The sequence below is a fragment of the Xyrauchen texanus genome, chromosome 15, assembly GCF_025860055.1.
Source record: "Xyrauchen texanus isolate HMW12.3.18 chromosome 15, RBS_HiC_50CHRs, whole genome shotgun sequence".
In the NCBI taxonomy this organism is placed as follows: Eukaryota; Metazoa; Chordata; class Actinopteri; order Cypriniformes; family Catostomidae; genus Xyrauchen; species Xyrauchen texanus.
Window position 1 is genome coordinate 28,322,484 of NC_068290.1, and position 20,939 is coordinate 28,343,422.

At 36.6% G+C, this 20,939-nt stretch overlaps 1 protein-coding gene across 1 annotated transcript in view; it reads right to left on the bottom strand.

Moving 5' to 3' along the window:
• The window catches only part of nbeal2 (neurobeachin-like 2), a 99,009-nt gene that overhangs the window by 69,131 nt on the left and 8,939 nt on the right, over nt 1–20,939 (bottom strand). The window contains exons 2-9 of the mRNA XM_052144328.1: nt 14,915–15,003; nt 10,451–10,612; nt 10,174–10,255; nt 7,920–8,032; nt 5,320–5,402; nt 4,506–4,591; nt 2,410–2,722; nt 641–747 (exon numbers count right to left, since the gene is read on the bottom strand). Coding sequence (XP_052000288.1) covers nt 641–747; nt 2,410–2,722; nt 4,506–4,591; nt 5,320–5,402; nt 7,920–8,032; nt 10,174–10,255; nt 10,451–10,612; nt 14,915–15,003 — 1,035 coding nt within the window. The remainder of the gene's footprint in view (nt 1–640; nt 748–2,409; nt 2,723–4,505; nt 4,592–5,319; nt 5,403–7,919; nt 8,033–10,173; nt 10,256–10,450; nt 10,613–14,914; nt 15,004–20,939) is intronic.

A 20,939-nucleotide genomic window follows, 5' to 3' on the forward strand; every position in this document is an offset into this window, starting at 1 on the left:
TATGCATTTCAAGTTGCTTGAAGTTTGTGATACACTTTCAAAGTTCCCCAACACACACACACACACACACACACACACACACACACACACACACACACACACACACACACACACACACACACACACACACACATGTTGTGTTTCCATGTTTTATGGGGACTTTCCATAGACATAATGGTTTTTATACTGTACAAACTTTATATTCTATCCCCTAAACCTAACCCTACCCCTAAACCTAACCCTCACAGAAAACTTTCTGCATTTTTACCTTTTCAAAAAACATAATTTAGTATGATTTATAAGCTGTTTTCCTCATGGGGACCGACAAAATGTCCCCACAAGGTCAAAAATTTCGGGTTTTACTATCCTTATGGGGACATTTGGTCCCCATAAAGTGATAAATACACGCACACACACACACACACACACACACACACACACACACACACACACACACACACACACACACTAGTCAAATCTAATCCAGTAGTTTGCTTGTTATCTTTAAGGTCAAACAGCTACAGACCGCCTATTTATTTTTTTTGCTAGTCACAAACCTTATTTAAAACAAAACTCAGGACTGGAATTGTAAAGCCCAGCAGCAGATATCTCACAGGGTTTAGGAAGGTGGCATTCTGACCTTGCTGTTCTGGATGAGGCGGAGGATGTGTTCAAAGCAGTTGTTGTTGAGAAAGATGGCCTGCAGCACCGGCCGGTCAGAACACTGCAGGATCTCTGGGATTGAATCTGCCAGACAAAAACACAAGAACAATTAGTCTTCTTGACCTGTTTATCAGGTGAGGTGCAGTACTGTGCAAAATTTTTAAGCACATAAGATGTTTCACGAAAACATTTGTCTTAAGATGGTTATTTATATCTTCAGATTTAGTGTACATTGTAGACTCCCAAACATTCCTTTTGCAAATAGAATAGAATCGAAGAACAGAGAGCCCTGCAACAGATGGGATTGAACCCCCCACTGAACATCAAGTCAGTCTGGGATTAAACAAACAGACAGAAGCAATTAAGACAGTCTAAATAGATAGAAGCTTGGAACATCCTATCTTCCAACAACCAAGTAAATTGTGTCCAGGTGTCCCTAGGAGAATTGGTGCTGTTTTGAAGTCAAAGGTGGTCACCGCAAATTATGATTTATCTTTTTCCATGTTTACTGGATTTGTATGACGTTAACTGATAAAAGAAAACTATTTATGGTAATATTTTTAAAGAAATCCTCACTATGCAACATATTTCACAAGCGCCATTAAACTGTTGGGAAGTCTGAATTACTCAGGAAGAAGACATTTAATCTAAATGCAACCAAATAAGTGTTTTGTGACATTTTACAACTTTTTCAAAGAACTGGCTATAACTACTGTGAACTTCTGACATAGGGTGGAAGTTCATCACAAACACAGCATAAATGTAGAAATGAACAAAACTTCAAACAACATTTTATATCAGAATTATTCCATCTCTAATAAAGTACAAATATGGATGTCACTGGATTAGATAACAAAATATCATACCAAGTGGCATTCATTTTAAATTTAAATTGTAGGTTTTTGTCATAATTGTGCAGCTCTAACGTCTAGTGTTAACCCAGTGTGCCTGCCTGTGTAACAGGGCTTTACTTTAGGAGTGGTCACTGGATGATCTGAGATTTACCAAAGCTGTCTGAAGGATGTAAGGCAAGGGATAAATTAAATATGCCAATAGAGTTACATTTGTAGTGAGAGATTAGGGTGTATTATAATGTACTTACTCAAAAGTGCTAGTGCTGAGGATAAGGTTAAGCCAAGCGCACACTACAAGACTGAGGCTCATCGCCTGCACACACTGGAGTTAAGATTCTTAAAATTTGTTCTAACACAAACTTATGCACAAAGCAACAGGAGAGGTCATTCTTGACAACATGTCAGCATGCAACATGAAGGAAGGGCTTGTGGTTGTTTTTACACTGATTTGCACAGAACAGGAAAATGTATGGCTGTTCTCTTGCTCATTTGGACAGTGTGCAAACCTGTCAACTGGATGACAAGATTTCAAACCAGAAATCTCACAAATGCACACACTAGAAGAGCATCATGATGGGCATGTGCTGCAACCTGCAACTTCTTATTGCAAATGGAAGTGAACTATAAGTAAGCCATTTGTAGGCTGATTTCACCTTTAACAGTGTCACACCTTCAAAACATTTCTCTGATTATTTGAGTATCCCGACTAGCACAACATTGGTTCAACCAAAGGCAAAAGTCTGGCACAGGAAATATTTCTTTTGACATAAATCGAAGATGGGAGTCATTTTCTGGAATCTGTTTGAAAACAGAGTTTATATTTGCAAATATATTAGGCGGCACTCCAATGACACACTTCAGCTTTAAATACTGAAGGAAAATATGCTCTTACTCAGCATTTGTTCGAGCAGGGGGATCAGGTTATCTTCCCAGCCCCGGATATCTTCCTGCTGGCTGGTCAGTGGCTGGTTCCAGTTGAGCAGCTGGAAGAAGCCATCAAGGACCGTCCGGATCTCCAGTTGTCTCTCGGCCGGACTGCTGGAGTGCAAGAGATGGATCATTGCAGTTAGGCACCGCAGGGTCATTCTGAGTAACTCAGGGTCCCTAGGCTCTTGCGAGGATGGGGTGGGACAGAGGCACCAGGAACGAAGCACTGACATTAGGTCCTCCACAGCCTGGGGCGTGATAGAGAGAAGGCCATTCCTCTGAAACACACAAAGAAAAGTGTGTTATAGATTAACTATAGAGTAAAGCAATACACATTCTCAATGTAAACAAACCCATTCCTTTCAGTATTACCCACTGACACTTTAGTGTGTTTAAATGCACACCAATACTCTGATAATTATAAAAAATCAGCTTATTGAAAATATCCAACAATGCAAGAAAACCATGTTTACATTAGATTTTAAATGATTGTGAATTTTCTCTGGTTTTGACATCGAAACATAAACAGGCATGCGTACAACACTTGCGTTGTAACACTTGCATAAGCTGGTAAGAATGCCTTTAAAGAAATTTTAAATCAGGGTAATGGGAAAAAATCTGGGTGCCAATCAGCTTATTTTCAAACCGTTTATGACCTTACTTTAATGAATAATGAATAAAAGTTTAAGGCTTTTACAGTAGATTACCTAAAACATTGTCAGTTTATGAAGCATAATCAGAATAAGATTGTGCATGTAAACTCACACATTGAGTGAATTAAGACAAAGTGTAGGGAAACACTTTATTTATATTAATTAATGAAACATAAACCCCGTTTACACTTTATATTAACATCCATGTCAGGTGATCTGATCACAAGTTGTAAGAACAGGGTTATTTTTTTATTGGATCATGGCTTTATCGTCTTCAACTCACTATTGCGAAAAAGGTTTAAGCTTAGAACGTTCAGGTACCCGGATAAATAAATCAGGCATATGTGGTATCATTTGAAAGCGCTTAATCTTACCTTTTCAAAAGGTAACTATCACTTCTGCCTGCACATTATATAAAATAAATAAAATAAGGCCTTAAAATATTTGTGTCACAAATAAGGCAGCACCTAGAGGTAACGTGGTAGAAATATTAATATGAATATAAAAGTCTTTCAAATAGCACTTAAATAGACAAATCATATATCAAATAAATCAAATGAAAACTCTAATTCTCAGTACAGTTTGTGGAGTTGCCCTATTACAACAGTTCAAAAGATTATTATACACAGATCACTGCTGTTGCAAGCCCCAAATAGCCAAAAACCTTATATCTGCTCTTACCTTAGTCATTTTACAAAAAAAGAGCCATTTTTTCTGTGAGCTTGCTTTAATGAATAATCCAATGTTATATTTTAGATGTCCAGAACAAAATACGCCGTCCAGCAGGAAACGCATGCTAAACAAATCATCAGAAATATATGTTATCAAAGATGATGAAATGTTATGCATAATCGTAAAAGGGAGTATCTCGGCTTTCTAATGACACCTAGATTGAGCTTCAAGTCCACTCAAAGACTGAGATATTTGATTAAACAATGGGGGTAATGCATGAACTGAAAATCTGTGAGGGATAAAATGCGTAAGAGGATCTAAAATGAGAGGGTTCTAAAAATTTGAAAATATTTGAGCAATTAGTCCACAGTATGTGTGAATGGTGAGATTTATATTTTGAGTGAGAAAAATTACAAAAACTTTGGACAGGTTAAACAAAAATAACTTTTCCAGTTTGACTGACATTAACATGCAATGAAACAGATCATGTGAAGCAAGCACTAAAATAGCTAGACTAAAATAACAATGAGCATTCCGCTCAAAAGATTTATCTACATTTGACAAGCTGACATAGTGACAGGTATGTCATCTCAAAATCAGAGACTCTGCCCTTGAAATCTGAACACAAGTGGTCATAGGAAACACATTTGAAACAAATGTTACTATCAGTTGTAAACAGCGGATCTCCCAAGATGTTAATACCAGTATGTAAACAAAGCCAGGGAGTCTAGGTTACCTTGCATCCACTTATCACGGCCCCCTGTAGATGCACCAGCCTAAGCACCAGGGCTTCTGGGATTAGTTCACTCTCCTGCAGGCTGTCTGTGGGTGTAACCAGTCATTCAGTCACAAGAATCTCAATTCCGTGCATCTTTTGTGCAATCAATTTTGTAGTAAATGTCATTCTCATTCTCATTATGAGGCACAAAACCGTCTTTGATAAAAGAAACAGTGCTGAAAAATGACTGCATCTCATAAAAAGACAGAAAGATTCAGAAAAGGAAAATTGGTCCAGACTCCAGTATGAACTGTTGGATGTTTCAGCATGTAAAATGTAATCATTTGCAACAATTTAATCCATATCCATTTCATCAACACTCTTCCTTTTGCCACACTTGCTGTGGAGTTCAGACATATCAAATGGGAAAATCTAACATAGCTCACATGAAAAGGTACCTAAGTATTCCATCACTTTTCCTGTACTATAAATCCTGTAAACTTTGTGAAAAACTTTGAGAGGCCTTGACCCTTGAGGCCACGTCTACACTACTTAATTTACAGATTTTGCTACATTTATGCCTGTCATCCACAATGGAACAGCGTTTTCCTCCACTGACAATGACATCAACACAAACATTTTGGATGACTTGTCCATGCCTATTGTAAACCAGTGATAACTGTTGTGCGTTTGTGGGTGGGTGAAAAGTGTTTTGAAAATGCTGTGTGTGGACATGGAATTAGTCCCAGGCCACTGGAACATACTATAGTTTGCCTATTAAGCACAAATGGGTGTGGAAGTTGGTCCACGGAGGAAGAAGTGGGTAACGTACCATGGAAGAGCACAGGAAGCTCCTCTGGCAGAGCAAGAGGGGAGAATTTATACTTGCTTCTCTCCAGCATACTGACCTCCTCCCTGAAAAACACATACATCAAAGCTCTTCATGTTAACACTTGATATATTTAGACATGGTTATAAAGAATTGAATGAAGTAATAAGATAGAGATGGTGCGCTACAGTGATTTTACTGTGGTTAAGGAGGTTTTAGGCACTTGCACTACTGTTAAAATATAATCACACATATAATATCAATATATAATAATAATTAATAGTTTACATATGTAAGTAATAATAAATATTATATAAATAATGTACTTTTATAATTATTATTATATATATATATATATATATATATATATATATATATATATATATATATATATATATATATATATATATATATAATTACTGACTGACTTAGTACAGGTCAGATTTTTTAGAGTGCAGTACGTCCAATAATATGACTAGTATTAGATTATTTTAAAAAGGAATGACCTAAATTCACCAAAATTTTATTTTCACATTCCAAAGGTTGTAGTAAGTTCCCAGTAGACTGGCGTTTTAATATATTTAAAAGACAATACAGTAGATTTTACAATAAAATTATGTAAAAAATACATTATTTAAATGTAAAAAGTAAGATTTTCCTGTATAATTAATGGTTAAAATAACAAGAGAGTACATGTACTTTTTTACAGTAAATTATTGTTAAAATTACAGTAAAAAAAAAAACAGTAATTGGGCATTCCCATAATTCCTTGCATGACCCATTACATTTCATTATATTTTATGGGAATAGTTATGTTTCATCATATTTTTAATATCAGTTATGTACTTTGGGGTGTTCTGTGTTATATTTGATGTAATTTAGTTAATGTTTACTGCATTATATAAATCTCACGTGTTACCATGATGGTGTTTAGTGTTTCTGTGAGTGACATTGAGCAATGTCTCAATAAGTTTATCGGTCATTGCTCCTGGAAGAGCCACTGTTGATGAACTTCATGTCATCATGTGCCCTTCTGTAGTTACTACGGTGATTAACAAAATACCTTATAAAGTAAACAACAGATTTTTATTCCCATTCATATACATGGATGTCGGAAAAATCTGAGTTTGAAATTAGCACTCTTCACTGCCATGTAAATACTTATTGTCTTATATGAAATATTAAATGTAACAATATCTTCCATTTTATTTGTTATTTTTATTATTATTGCTTATCATTTGCTATTTACTGTTGCAGCTGTTATAATTTACTGGCATGAATGCTCATCTGTATTGGATGCACCCTATTTTAAATCTGTATATTCCCTGAACTGCATCTTGCTTTGTTCACTGCAATGCAATATGTAAAAATGAAAATAATCAGATTCTTTAAACACTCTTTGATGATTTCTCATCATATCTCAAAAATGCAAGAAACACTGATGTCAATTTAAAATGCTTATTATTACTTGTAAAATCGTGACTGTCCCCGGTTTTAAAGTGTCGTCTGTTCACCCTAATTGCGAATGCAATACTCAACTGCAGCCGAGTCTCCAGTGCAGTGTGGACCACCAGTGCCCGACTGATCAGTTGTACTCCATGGTACCACTTATAAATGAATAAAACAAGTTGTGTGCCACGAAGAAGAATAACTGTGAAAAGACATCTTATATATATATGTGTGTGTGTGTGTGTGTGTGTGTGTCACTCTTATCAATCGCTTCATGTGGCAATGATTGTCCTAATGCTAAATCACATGAAGACGAAACCCTGTCTGCATTCAATGAACATTTTACAGTTGTGTGTATGCACTGTGTCTAGCTGTTTGATGAGTGAGATAGCTCAGCTGCAATAAATGTGGCGTGTTTTGGAGAATAAATGGCAAATAATTTAATATTAAATGAGACAAATTCATCTGAACAATAAAACAGCAGAGAACTTCTATTTTGTCTCACAGCATTGAGGAAGATGATGGTGCAGGTTGACTAATCTAAAGAAAGGGGCGTTTCGGGTCCACCCATATGTGCAAATCAAATATTCAAGCATACATTAGTGAAATAAAATAATCAAACTGCACAGTGTCCCGTGGCAACTTTTCCAATTTCCTATTTTTAACTTGAGAATGAAATTGAAATGACAAAAACAAGACATTATCTGTTTTTTATATTGGTTTTGAAAACGAATAATGAAATAAGTAATTTTTTGTTTTTCCGATTTTTAATTCCTAATTAAATATTAAATGAACTAATGATACACTGATTGTGGTCATTATGCAACGTATTTGAATGTGGCTCATCCTGTCAGTCTTTGAAGCCAGAACAATCAATTTTGTAATACATATACAAGCAAGTACATGAACTACATGATCTTAGTGAATGGGTAGAAGAGTATAGCTTAAAGAGAAACATCATAGGTATGGGGATCAATATGATGTGTGTAATTCAGACAGTTGAGTAAGAGAAGGCTTCAGAGGTGAGAGGTAAGGACCGGGTGTGTTAACAGTGAGCTGAAACAGAGCTTGCCTCTCAGTGGCTCCTACGCATTCCTGTTGTGGTTTAACACCCAGCCCAACCAACAGACACACACACACCAATACACATTTACCCAGCTTGGCGTCTCCTCCATGTCTGATAAGGGTCAAAAAGATTTTCGCACAACAGCAGACCATGTTGTACCACTGACTGTAAAGTGCTCTGATCATCTGGCTGTTTCTTCAGCTGTAACACATACAAAAACACACACGCTTGAATGAGTCTTGTGAATACGCAAACCTTTCTATTTTTTGGCTTATTATCATGAGGAGAAAAAAAGAATTCTTTTGAATAATGTGAAGGTCAAAAGCCTTTTACCCACAGCTTTGAACTTCCAGATTGAACCTGTTCTGTTAGTTTAGGAACTAATAATAACACCACAAGTGCATGTTTAGTAATGACAATAGATGTATAGTAGTATTCAATTAAAGTCAACAACAGTTTCACTTATACAGCTATGCTGAGAATTAATAAGCATCATATATGAATCTGCACTAGTCTTAAAATCTACTACTAGCACAACACTGATCAGTGGTTCTGGTGGGCCGCAACTCAAAAATGAATTAAAGATCTGTTTTTCTTTTGGCAGCTGAGGAAAAACAATGCTAAATACAATTAATAGCATGTAACTAACTTTGAAACTGTGTATAGGTATGATAGCAAAATGAATGCATGCTTATATACTTAAAATTGAGGATAACTCAACAGCATTTTGCTACAAATTGATCTGTGAATTGGTAATCTAGCTAACATACTAATCCAATATTTAGCAGTGTTTTTGTTCCATTTGTTAAACTGGCAATTCACACTTTTGCTGTTGTTTATGTATTTACAAAGTTGTAAAATGTACCGATCAGTATATCATGTTAATAACTTTGCATATTGTTGACCCGTGCAGTTCATGGCAATATAAATAAGTTCCATGTATGATTTAACCCTTTAAGCAAAGATGGGCCTCGATAATTAAAAACTAAAAATAAATATAAATAACTACAGTCCTCTTGACCAACACAAAATGCAGTAGGTAGTTTTAAAGCTTAGAAGCTCTACTTTACAATGCAAGTATGCATTATGACCAAAACTAAACATGTTCTTGGAAATTTACAGACAAATCAGAAGGGTTCCGTTTTTATATTTTATAATTTATTTTGCACTGTGCATATTTTAGTAATTGGTAAAACCGTCAATCTTATCAAATAGCCATGTGTCATATGTTGTTGGAAAGCGCTCAACAAGTAGAATACAACCAGCCTATTTGTATTACTCACAGACAAAATTATAGCGAGTAATAGCTAAGTATATGTCTTTAACATGCATGTTTCATGTGAACAGGTGTTGCTTAAATGCCACGTTTTCACTTATAACTTAATGAAAAATATAAAAGATCACATATCATTACTTGATTATATTTAAAACGAGCCCTCATACAAAGTAATCGGATGTATAAATCATTAGATAACCAACACGAAGCACAATGTCTGGCCAGCATCTGGCATCTAGCTATCTGGCTTAAAACATGATAACAAGATTTCCTGCATAACGTCATCAGAAATGCTGTTAAACCAATCAAATTGGATTCAGATTGCTCTAACTAGTGGTGATAGTCCTTCAAATTTGGGCAGAGAGTCGTGTGATCAATCACTGTAATTACATATGGCCACCAAGTACATGATACAGACTAAACAGATTCTATAACATGACAAATCAAATGGCATAGAATGATACTTATTCTTTGAAATATTATTACAATAATCATGTCTGCATGCTATGCAAAACTTTAGTCATTGTTTGCATGTGTAATTAGTTCATTGCATGTACAATTATTAAGTTTAATTCTTTAGTATTTTTGGTATTATGTTTACATATTTTTAATGCTGTAACTTTTGATTGCTTTGTTGTATCAACACAAAATGTACTAAGTTACATGTGACATGATTGTGACAAAAACAAAACCAGTTTTTCAGAGCCACCTTATTTATGCCGTGAGGTATATAATACCATATCAGAAAAATCTGAAAAAATTAAATGTTTTGGTTTTATTACAGTCAATCCTTTTAAGTTTTCTTTAAAATTATACCAAACACTTGACTTTTGTCCAATTAAAAGCCTTTCATTTTGTGTATGTCAGTGAAACAGAAAATCCTTAAAAACACAACAACAACAAAGGTTAATGGGCATTTTTGTGATTTTTGTACGATACACAGTTTTGGTACTGTGTTGGATACCCATTTGATGTCCGATGTTAAATTTAGCTCTTGACGCAGAACCCAATGAGAACCATTGCAAACCACTAGGCTAAAGCTCTATGAGGACTTTCAACTTCTTACCTGGGTCAAACAGAAGTTTAGGAGCTTGACTGTCTCAAACACAAACCCAGGGGTCTTTTCAGAGTCAATATTCTCCAAATTCCTGCAATCAGATGCAGATACAATTAAAACAAATCCCATTTGATTGTTATAATCACAAACTCATAAAAGAAGATTTACATCAGAAATGCATTGTAGCATCAAATGCATTGCCCATACTGGCACTCAATAATAGATAAGCTTATCAACAGGAATATCACAAAGAAAGGTGTTTATTCTATGCACTGTGGGAGCTGACCTGCAGATGATGATGAAAAACTTGATGAGGAGCAGTGGGTGTGGAGCAGTACTGTTCTGGTCCTGCCCTAACAGGTGGAGGACGCTGTGCCATAGCTGGGTGCTGAGGAACACCAGTACCTCCTTGGGTAGGAGAGGGACATCGGCGCTCCATTCCTCCAACCTGCAGACAGAAAAAAAGTTTACTTAACAATACCGACTTTTAGGGGTTCTAGAGCCAAAATGGTGAATTTAGATTAATGTGTCACTGTACAAGTGGTTCTTAAAATGTGGGTCGTGGCCTCTATGGGGGGCGTGAAAGACTGCCCTAGACTGCTATTCCAATTTGTTGTTGGCAATACAAGTGAGAACCAATAATAAGTTTGTGTGCAATTTTCTTCTCCTCTGCTGCCTTCTCCTTGAATGTCAAGTGTGCTCAGTGAGCTGAACAGTGCTTATGTAAACAAAGACATTTTCAGATTGTCAATGAATTAAGAATTACATTTGGGTCTATTCATCACACAAATCTCTAATATGACTTTAGAAGAGTTGTTATATATCACACAAGTGATATGGTGCATTTATCTTCTTACAATCCTCTCATCCTTCATCCTTGTGTTCCATGGATGAAAAGAATGATACAAAGTGCTTCATTCGCCATTTTCAAGTTTTTTCCAAAAGTTTCTTGTCAACACCGAAACGTATAAAAATGCTTAAATCCCATTACTGCGCATGTAAAAAATTACTATGGACAATCTGAAACGCAACTGTCCTTGTGTTCCGTCACCAGGCAGCAAATCTGAGTAAACTTCCCATCGCCTTTGAAGGAATACAATGTGAACGTTGTACAAAATAACATTTATCTTTAACAATGTTAATCAAAGTGATTTGCAATGGGCTGCCATCTGAATTGTTTTGGGTTGACTGGATCACATGACTGCATCACATGACAACAAATATGACATAATATTCAGATACCTTTGTTATCCCTATCCACACTACAACACAACGGCATTTTCACAAGTTATCCACTTGTGAGAGCTCCGAAAAGCACAGATTTTACTGTCAAAAACATTGTCTCATTGTGGACGTTTTCTTACGAAAACGTATAAGTGTGGACGTGGCCTTAGTCAAACCCCTAAACCCTAACCATGATTTTAATAGGAAAATAACTTATATGTACCACAGAATGAAAGAAAACATTGGTTTTATCTACAAGGGTAGTACGGGCCAAGTACAAACACTTATAAGACTATTTTGAGTCCATGTTGAACAAACAAAACACATACAGTTTCATTGTGTTTTTTAAAATAAATCTGTTTTCAAAGTTTTTAAATCAGATTATGATGGTGGTGGTGATGGGCGGCTGAGTGCAAAAGTTTTTCTATTTACAAAAGGTGGCGTGACCAAAAACTACATTTAGAACCACTGCAGAGAAGGGATAAGAATTCACAGGGTTATAGAGAGAGGGAATGGTATTGGGACACAAAATAAGACCTGTGTCTCCCACAGGGGTACCACACTCAAAACAATACACACTTATGTCTAGGCCACATATACACTCACCTAAAGGATTATTAGGAACACCATACTAATACTGTTTTTGACCCCTTTTCGCCTTCAGAACTGCCTTAATTCTACGTGGCATTGATTCAACAAGGTGCTGAAAGCATTCTTTAGAAATGTTGGCCCATATTGATAGGATAGCATCTTGCAGTTGATGGAGATTTGTGGGATGCACATCCAAGGCACAAAGCTCCCGTTCCACCACATCCCAAAGATGCTCTATTGGGTTGAGATCTGGTGACTGTGGGGGCCATTTTAGTACAGTGAACTCATTGTCATGTTCAAGAAACCAATTTGAAATGATTCGAGCTTTGTGACATGGTGCATTATCCTGCTGGAAGTAGCCATCAGAGGATGGGTACATGGTGGCCATAAAGGGATGGACATGGTCAGAAACAATGCTCAGGTAGGCCGTGGCATTTAAACGATGCCCAATTGGCACTAAGGGGCCTAAAGTGTGCCAAGAAAACATCCCCCACACCATTACACCACCACCACCAGCCTGCACATCACAAGGCATGATGGATCCATGTTCTCATTCTGTTTACGGCAAATTCTGACTCTACCATCTGAATGTCTCAACAGAAATTGAGACTCATCAGACCAGGCAACATTTTTCCAGTCTTCAACTGTCCAATTTTGGTGAGCTTTTGCAAATTGTAGCCTCTTTTTCCTATTTGTAGTGGGGTCTTCTGCTGTTGTAGCCCATCCGCCTCAAGGTTGTGCGTGTTGTGGCTTCACAAATGCTTTGCTGCATACCTCGGTTGTAACGAGTGGTTATTTCAGGCAAAGTTGCTCTTCTATCAGCTTGAATCAGTCGGCCCATTCTCCTCTGACCTCTAGCATCGACAAGGCATTTTCACCCACAGGACTGCCGCATACTGGATGTTTTTCCCTTCTCACACCATTCTTTGTAAACCCTAGAAATGGTTGTGCATGAAAATCCCAGTAACTGAGCAGATTGTGAAATACTCAGACCGGCCCGTCTGGCACCAACAACCATGCCACGCTCAGAATTGCTTAAATCACCTTTCTTTCCCATTCTGACATTCAGTTTGGAGTTCAGGAGATTGTCTTGACCAGGACCACACCCCTAAATGCATTGAAGCAACTGCCATGTGATTGGTTGATTAGATAATTGCATTAATGAGAAATTGAACAGGTGTTCCTAATAATCCTTTAGGTGAGTGTATCAGGTGTGTACTGTATGTCAACTTATTACACGGCGGCCTGGAATACTTGATTCTGATTGGTCAATGGCGCCATCTAGCAGTCTGTTATTGCTCTGTAACAACCGCAGCTCCACATATCAGACTGTTCATCCAGGTCCATGCAAGCAGTCTCTTCTGCTTATTTGATCACTGTGCGATCTCTACAAGTAAGGTAATAAAATACTTTCAACTCAAATCAATGTTTCATATCCATTTATTAGTTTATTTGACAAGTAGTCTTGTAATAGCCTGGATAATGAGGAGTCAGACAGGCATTTTCACAAAATAAACACTAACAGAACTCAGATGCAAACAGGATCTCAGCTGTTCAGCAATTTCTTTCTTCTCAAATTATATAATTTCAAAGCAAATCAATATTTTAGCCCTCTACATTGCGAGTAAATCACTTGCTTATGCGAGTAAATTGCACACTATGCGACCAAAAAAAGCTGTTATTAGCAACTGGGAAGTAATATTAACATTTCACTCGCCAGTGATAGAGTTGTGTAGTCGAAGCACCGAGGCCCTTTTACTGAATAAAAAGCAGTTGATAAAGAAGCTGGATTCAGCCTCGTTTTTCCCTGCATGATGTCTCATGAGCGTGCAGGAAAAAGCACATGTGTCTCATTCAGTTGAACTCACTGCGGACACAAGAACAGCTCTCTTGAGAGCATGTGAAGATGAACCACTTCTCAAGTGCTGTGATGTGAACGCTGTCTACTTTTAACTCCCGCGAAAATATAAACAAGGTATAAACGTATTAATTTTGTAAATGCAAAGCGCTCCAGTTTCACTTGCTTCAAGCTAAATTTGCACTTCACAAGCTAAATTTGTATAAATGTTGTGTGCATGAAGCACACATAGTGAGCTTGTATGTAATTAATCGTCATATCCGTGAAACACTTAAAACAGACAATTAATCATCATAATTGCAATTATTTGTTTGACAAATAAATCTATTTAATTTAATTAATTCAAATTTCACAATTGTGACCCCTAATTTTCATTATTAGCCTACCATAACCTTCCTTGTGAATAGTTTTATTTTTTAAATGTGTGCAATTTCAAAAAGTGACAACAGCTTATATCATTATTAAAAATGCAATTTCATGACATCATATAAATTGATAAAATGTGAAATTTTTACATTTTTAAAAACCTAAAATGTGTTTAAAATCATAAAGAAAAATATTTTAAAAAGAATTACATCATACTATATTGTGTGAATATATATGAAGAGGCCCCCCTCTCTCAGTTTGCTTAATATATTTTTTTGTTACATTATGCTTACATGTCAACAAAAGTCTTTCTCCAACATGATCATAGAGGGTTGTATGCATTTCTTCATTAGGTTAGTAGCCATGCAATAAGTGGGATAATGTACAGTCAGCTGTTTTTATCAAAAAATATACCTGCTTCACTGCTTGTCAGAGTTTATTGTGTGCTAACAACCGGCTTACCGTACACCCCTTACATATACAGTATAAGACTCCCTATATCAAGTACACAGAGTCTGCAGACTGGCAAGTCTCTCTGTTCAGATGAAATATTTTTTATAAAAATGAAGCTACTGTTAAAAGAGCAATTAAACAAATATGGGCTGATAACTACCACCATACTCCGAGTTCCATCTGGACCTGACCACTTACAGATCAAAATCTCTGTGTCAGTGACATTTTGATAGATCAGCGAGCGAGTGACTGACTCACCGGCGAGGCTCCGTTGACTGCACATCAATGATCTTCTCAAAAGAAGCCACGAACGCCTCCAACCACTGCTGCAGGTAACCGGCATCTTTCTGAAAGGCACAGAGAGAGAAAACGGGAAAGAATAAGAAACCATAACATCTTTTGACAGGACAGCCTTGGTCAGAGGTGTAGGTTAGGTTACAGACAAACTTGCACATTTTGGTAAATCAGCACATGAACCAATAAAACAGGCCATTTGTTACACAATACAGTGTTGTATTATACATCTATGGAAACTATTATAGAGGGAAGTTTGTTGAAATATAGTATGTTAAAGCTGGTGTGTGCAATTTATGTTAAATGTTAAAATTCTCTAGCATATCCCAACTTAATATATGCAGTCAACTAAAAGTAAGCTATTTGTATGTTGATTTCACCTAAAAGTGTAACACTGTGGCACTATCAAAACATTGCTCTGTTTGAATGAGCTAGCGTGACACAGTAAAGATGTCTCAACTAATGTTTTGAGTTTGGGGTGGGACTATCTGCTCTTACAACTGTTTAAAGATATACAGTGATGTCCCTTTTAAAGAGATCAAATTATATTTTACCGGATTTGATGAAAATCACCATATTTGCCAGATCCCAACAATTTATCTGTAGTTTGTCTGTTTCTTTGATAAAACAGATTTTATTATTGCCGCACCACAATCTGCAGGAAATTCCCTTGATCAGTCTTCAGATCATACTGTTGGTGTAAGCTCTTATTTCAAAACTGTGAGGCTAGGATTCTGTGGTTTATTTCTGGTACTCAAGGATGGGTTGAGGCAGGCAAAACTGGTCATGCATGAGTGCAAAGGGGCAACTGGAGTTAAAGCCAGCAATCGAGCAAAAACCATCCACCAGACTGCAGATCAAATTTTTGAGCTCATGATACCATTAACCTCTTAAGACACAAGCGTAAGGTTTTTTTTTAATTAAGGGGCAATATTTGGCCACTAAAAGGCCCAGATTTTCAGGGACATTTGTACATTTATGAGGGCACTTTTTTTATTTATTTTTCATATTAAATGCATCAATAAAATATATTATTTAAAAAATGCTCAATGAATATCAAATGCAAAAGAAGCTGTAAATAATGCAAAAATACATTAAATGTTCTGCTAGAAAACATTTTAAATAATTTGCCTAAGATTAAGCAGCTCTATAGGCCTTATTTATGCTAGCATAAATTTTAATTGAAATTAAAGCGAGGCTGTTAGGGATAGACTTGCATCTCTTCAATGGCACAAACGATATAAAGCTGTGCAAAGCTCCTAGATTACATCTGATTTTCCACAACTCATGTAGTTTGAGTTCTTGAAAATATTCTTTTTCAACGTTTTGTCCACGGAATGATCCAAAAACGATTTAAACTGCAGTACAGCCCATTGAAGAGACTGTAAGTCTATCCCTCACAGCTTTGCTGTCATTCCCATTAAAAATCAAAGCTGCGTCTAGCATGAATGAGGTCTATGCCATCTTCTGTCACAGTATATTTTGATGCAATCACTGTTCATGTAAAACCATATCATATTATGCATTAAACCTTTTCTAAACCTATACTTAACTCATCACTATATATACTAGAATAGAATGAAATATGTCAATTTATATCACAAATAAAGAAATGTTTAAATTCACTATGGGACATTTTTTTTACATCAAATTTTGGATATCTAGGGAATTTAACACTCTCTGTGGCATTTTTGCCCCAAGCCCTGGTTAATCTCTGACCCTGATTTAGCTATACAGTTAAAACAAATGCAGACAAATCATAAATCTCATATTTATTTTCTCAATAAACTTTTCTTGTAACCAATAAAACAGGCCATCACTCTGTTATATTTAACCCTGAGTGGCCATGTGTAATATGCCTTAGGTTTGACTGATGCATGACTGAGCACTATCTCCAAAATCAGAGCATGCTGGTGTCAACGCAACAGGAAACTACGGAGTATGCAACTTGTGCAATGTAACAGTGTGGATATTGTGAATTCCTAGTGTAACTGTTAGATTAAAAAATCACTGTGAAACTAGCAATTCAGTACACAATACATTGAGTGTTCTCTTGGATTTCTATGGAAACTATTATAGGGAAGTTTGTTGAACTATAGTATGTTAAAGCCGAACTATCCCTTTCAGTGGCATTTTTGCCCCGAGTCCTAGTTAATCTCTGACCCTGATTTAGCTATAGAGTTAAACAATAAAATGCAGACAAATCATAACTCTGATATTTATTTTCTCAATGTCATCAATACTGAATCAAAGGAACTACTGATATTATTAGTGATCATAACATCCTTTAATAGGAAATGCCAATGAGGTTCTATCGAGAACCTATAGGAAGTTCTATCAAGAATGTCACAAATCAAACATGCAACATCAACATGAACAAGCATTACATGTGACTGTCACTTGAAAGAGGCTGGTGGAAAACATTTCAAACAGAGCGAGAAGCTCTGCTTAGTTGAAACAATACAGCTTCATCTGTCCGCCCATTCTTATAGAGGAAGCTGGCTGTCAGCAGCTTCATAAAACACTATCAGAGCAGATGTAATTTGATTAATTAAATCATACAGTGTAAAAGGAAAGCTGTGCACTACTGCAATAAGCAGGAAAAGTAACATTACACATCCCCAACAACCCCCGCCTGAAACAATACACATTACCAGTTGCTGTTCATTTAGGGGCCAGTCCATGTCTCATGGCAGGTGAAGTACGGTGGAGGGGCTCCTGCTACCCCAGTCTGTGCTAAGCCCCCACCAACTTGGTTAAGCCTGTAGAATGTGTTAATATGTAGAACCCTCAGAAGCATTCAGAGTCCATCATAACTCCTCCATTTAGACATGCTCTACATCATTGGCTAACTCCACTGCTCTATTATACTCTCTTGCTGTCGGAGCGTCTGTCAAGCGAACAGGAAATGGCAAGTCACTTTAACCGAGGCACATTTCCTCTCTTCTCAGCTGGTCTCCTTGTCAACCTGTTCTTCTCCTCCCTCGACCCTAGCACAGCTTTACTGTTAGGGTGCTTTCTCACCTCTCTAGGGAACACTTGTGGAAACACCCATCTGATTTTTAAAGGTGTACCTTAGAGAACTGATGCAATCACAACAACTCTTTCTTTAGTAGTAAGTTTTTTTTAACAATTCTCTCAACATTAATACATTGTCAGGTTGTTCCAAACCCATATGTCTTTCTTTTCAGTGGAACATAAAAGGTGAATTCTTTAAGAACAGGCACTCTTTTCCATGTAATGAAAGTTAATGAGGGCTAGTGTTGGGTGTAATCTAATTACAACGCTATTAATTACTGTAATATAATTACATTTATGTACAAAAAGTATCTTATTTTGTGGTATACAGACAGTGGTTAAGTTCACTGCAGCATCATTCCAACAAAAGGCAAAAATATTTGATGCAGCTTTTAAATCCTATCTGGAGGCAAACCTAAAGATTGAACAACAGTATATCATTGATTCTGTCATCGGTATGAATCAATAGTCAGATGGAAGTGACATACTTTGACTTAAAATGAAACATGAACATTTTACATTTACATGAACATTTACATCAGCATAGGGAGAAGAATACAATTACATTCTTAAAACAATGACATGAAACTGAGTTAGAATTGAGTCTATGACAAATGATCACTTGATTGATAGGTGCTTAAAAGGGGGAAATACCAGCAGAATGTCTCAGTGGGCCCAGTGCTGCCTACTGTTTATATCATTACCCTTAATGAGTTTTCCATTTTAAGCTCTGGCTCAGCTGAATCTAGCCAATTACATTCTGTACTTGACACAGATTTCACATATAGAGAAGATTTACGAGACAGCTATGACAATCAAGTTCCATTTTGGACCTTTCTGACAATTTATTATTTTTCCTCTGGCTGCTTCTAATTAAGAATAACTGTATAATTGCACTTCCACAATAATAATAATAATAAAAACATGTATACACAGTTGTGTAGACTAGGGCACTGTTGCACCATTAGATATGTCAGTATTGCTTCAACTGTATACTTCCTCAAAAAAAAAAAAAAAAAAAAAAACGGTCCAAAGTAACAGCAATGGCCAACACACTTTGTTTTTAAAATTGATAATAGGAATTGAAAATGTTCTATGCATATATCAGAACTAAAACAATCAATATACTAGTACCATCTGTGAGAATGGCCACAATCAGATAAGAGGCAAACATACCTGCCTTATACTATACACAAAACTATAAACGACTATTCAACTATTGCTGGCACTTTCCACAGATGGGGTACAAATTAGATCTTGAAACTCGTATTTTTAAAAGTATAAGTAATAAAAGTATTTATTTTTTTCAGTGAAAGGATGTGCGTAACTTTCAGACAATGTTGTTCGTTCACCTCAGAATGTCAAACAAAAATGTATATGAGCTGTTTATTATCCATTTTATATAAGGCCTGCAATTTTGGGAATATCTAAATACATTTTAAAACCCAGAAACTGGCAACTTTTCATGCTAGGTTAATTTTATGTTAGAAAATAGTTTATCTAAAAAGTTATGCAAAAACTATGGTTTATTAGCAAGATTAAGCAATGATAGTTCACCGTTTTGTGTTGGCAGTGTTAGAGGGTTCTTGAGCACAACCGCAGTAACCACTGACGTGCGGTCTGGGTAAGCAAACTAGGCACTGCCTACCCTGCCAAAATTCAAAAATAAAATGTTTATTAAATAATAAACTTGTATTTGTATTTTTACTTTTTATTCTTGTGATTTATATATGCAATATGTGTGTTATTCCAATTGTTTAGACGTTATGATGACAAATGTAGCAGTTACGCATAATCAACTAAAAACAAATGGTAGAATAAGCAGTGCTTTTACGGTCCATTCATTGCAGGCGACACGCGGAAAACCCATGTTGCGCATGCGCACTTCGATCCTGTATTCTTTAACACGTACGGCAAAAAGCACAAATCTGCTGTGCCTTTTGACGTAAATATGTTATGCCCGTAATCATCTCCATTACGTATCAGACATGGACCAATTAAAATCAAGATATTCCTGGACATTTGCGTAGCTAACGTCATTACATCACAGCTAGCGTAGCCTACATGCCTAATCCCCGCCAAATTCAAAATCAAAATGACAGCACCGGCTGTAATCACGGAATTAAGAAATTTTTCCAAGCTCGATTTTAATTCCAAATATGAGTTAATTGCAAGAGGGAGGTCTACGCCAGCCTTAGATGGACTAGTACAGCAAAAGGGCCCAAAAATTATCCGATCATTTCAAACTGATTGGTATGTAAGAAAAGATTGGCTATGTGGCTGTGCGCTTGTGTGTGTGTGTGTGTGTGTGCGTGAGAGAGAGAGAGAGTACACTATATACATCCTGATTTGTACATTTCTTGATATGTCGCGCTTGTGCGTAACGTTCACTGTTTACGCGCTTTTGTGTGTGTGTGTGTGAGAGAGAGAGAGTACACTATATACATCCTGATTTGTACATTTCTTGATATGTCGCGCTTGTGCGTAACGTTCACTGTTTACGCGCTTTTGTGTGTGTGTGTTTGTGTGTGTGTGTGTGTGTGAGAGAGAGAGAGAGTACACTATATACATCCTGATTTGTACATTTCTTGATATGCCGCACTTGTGCGTAACGTTCACTGTTTACGCGCTTTTGTGTGTGTGTGTGTGTGTGTGTGTGTGTGTGTGTGTGTGTGTGTGTGTGTGTGTGTGTGTGTGAGAGAGAGAGAGAGAGAGAGAGTACACTATATACATCCTGATTTGTACATTTCTTGATATGCTGCGCTTGTGCGTAACGTTCACTGTTATTACGTATTAGCTTAAACAATAAATCAGGTAATCTGGCTTTCATAACTCAGTGCCTAGCCTCTTTAAGACATCACCGCACGTCACTGGCAGTAACGGAACATCAATTTGTACCTTATTTGTGAAAATCGATTGAATTGAATTGGCTTCAAGTCCCTTTCAGTCAATATTTGAGGCTGATTAATAA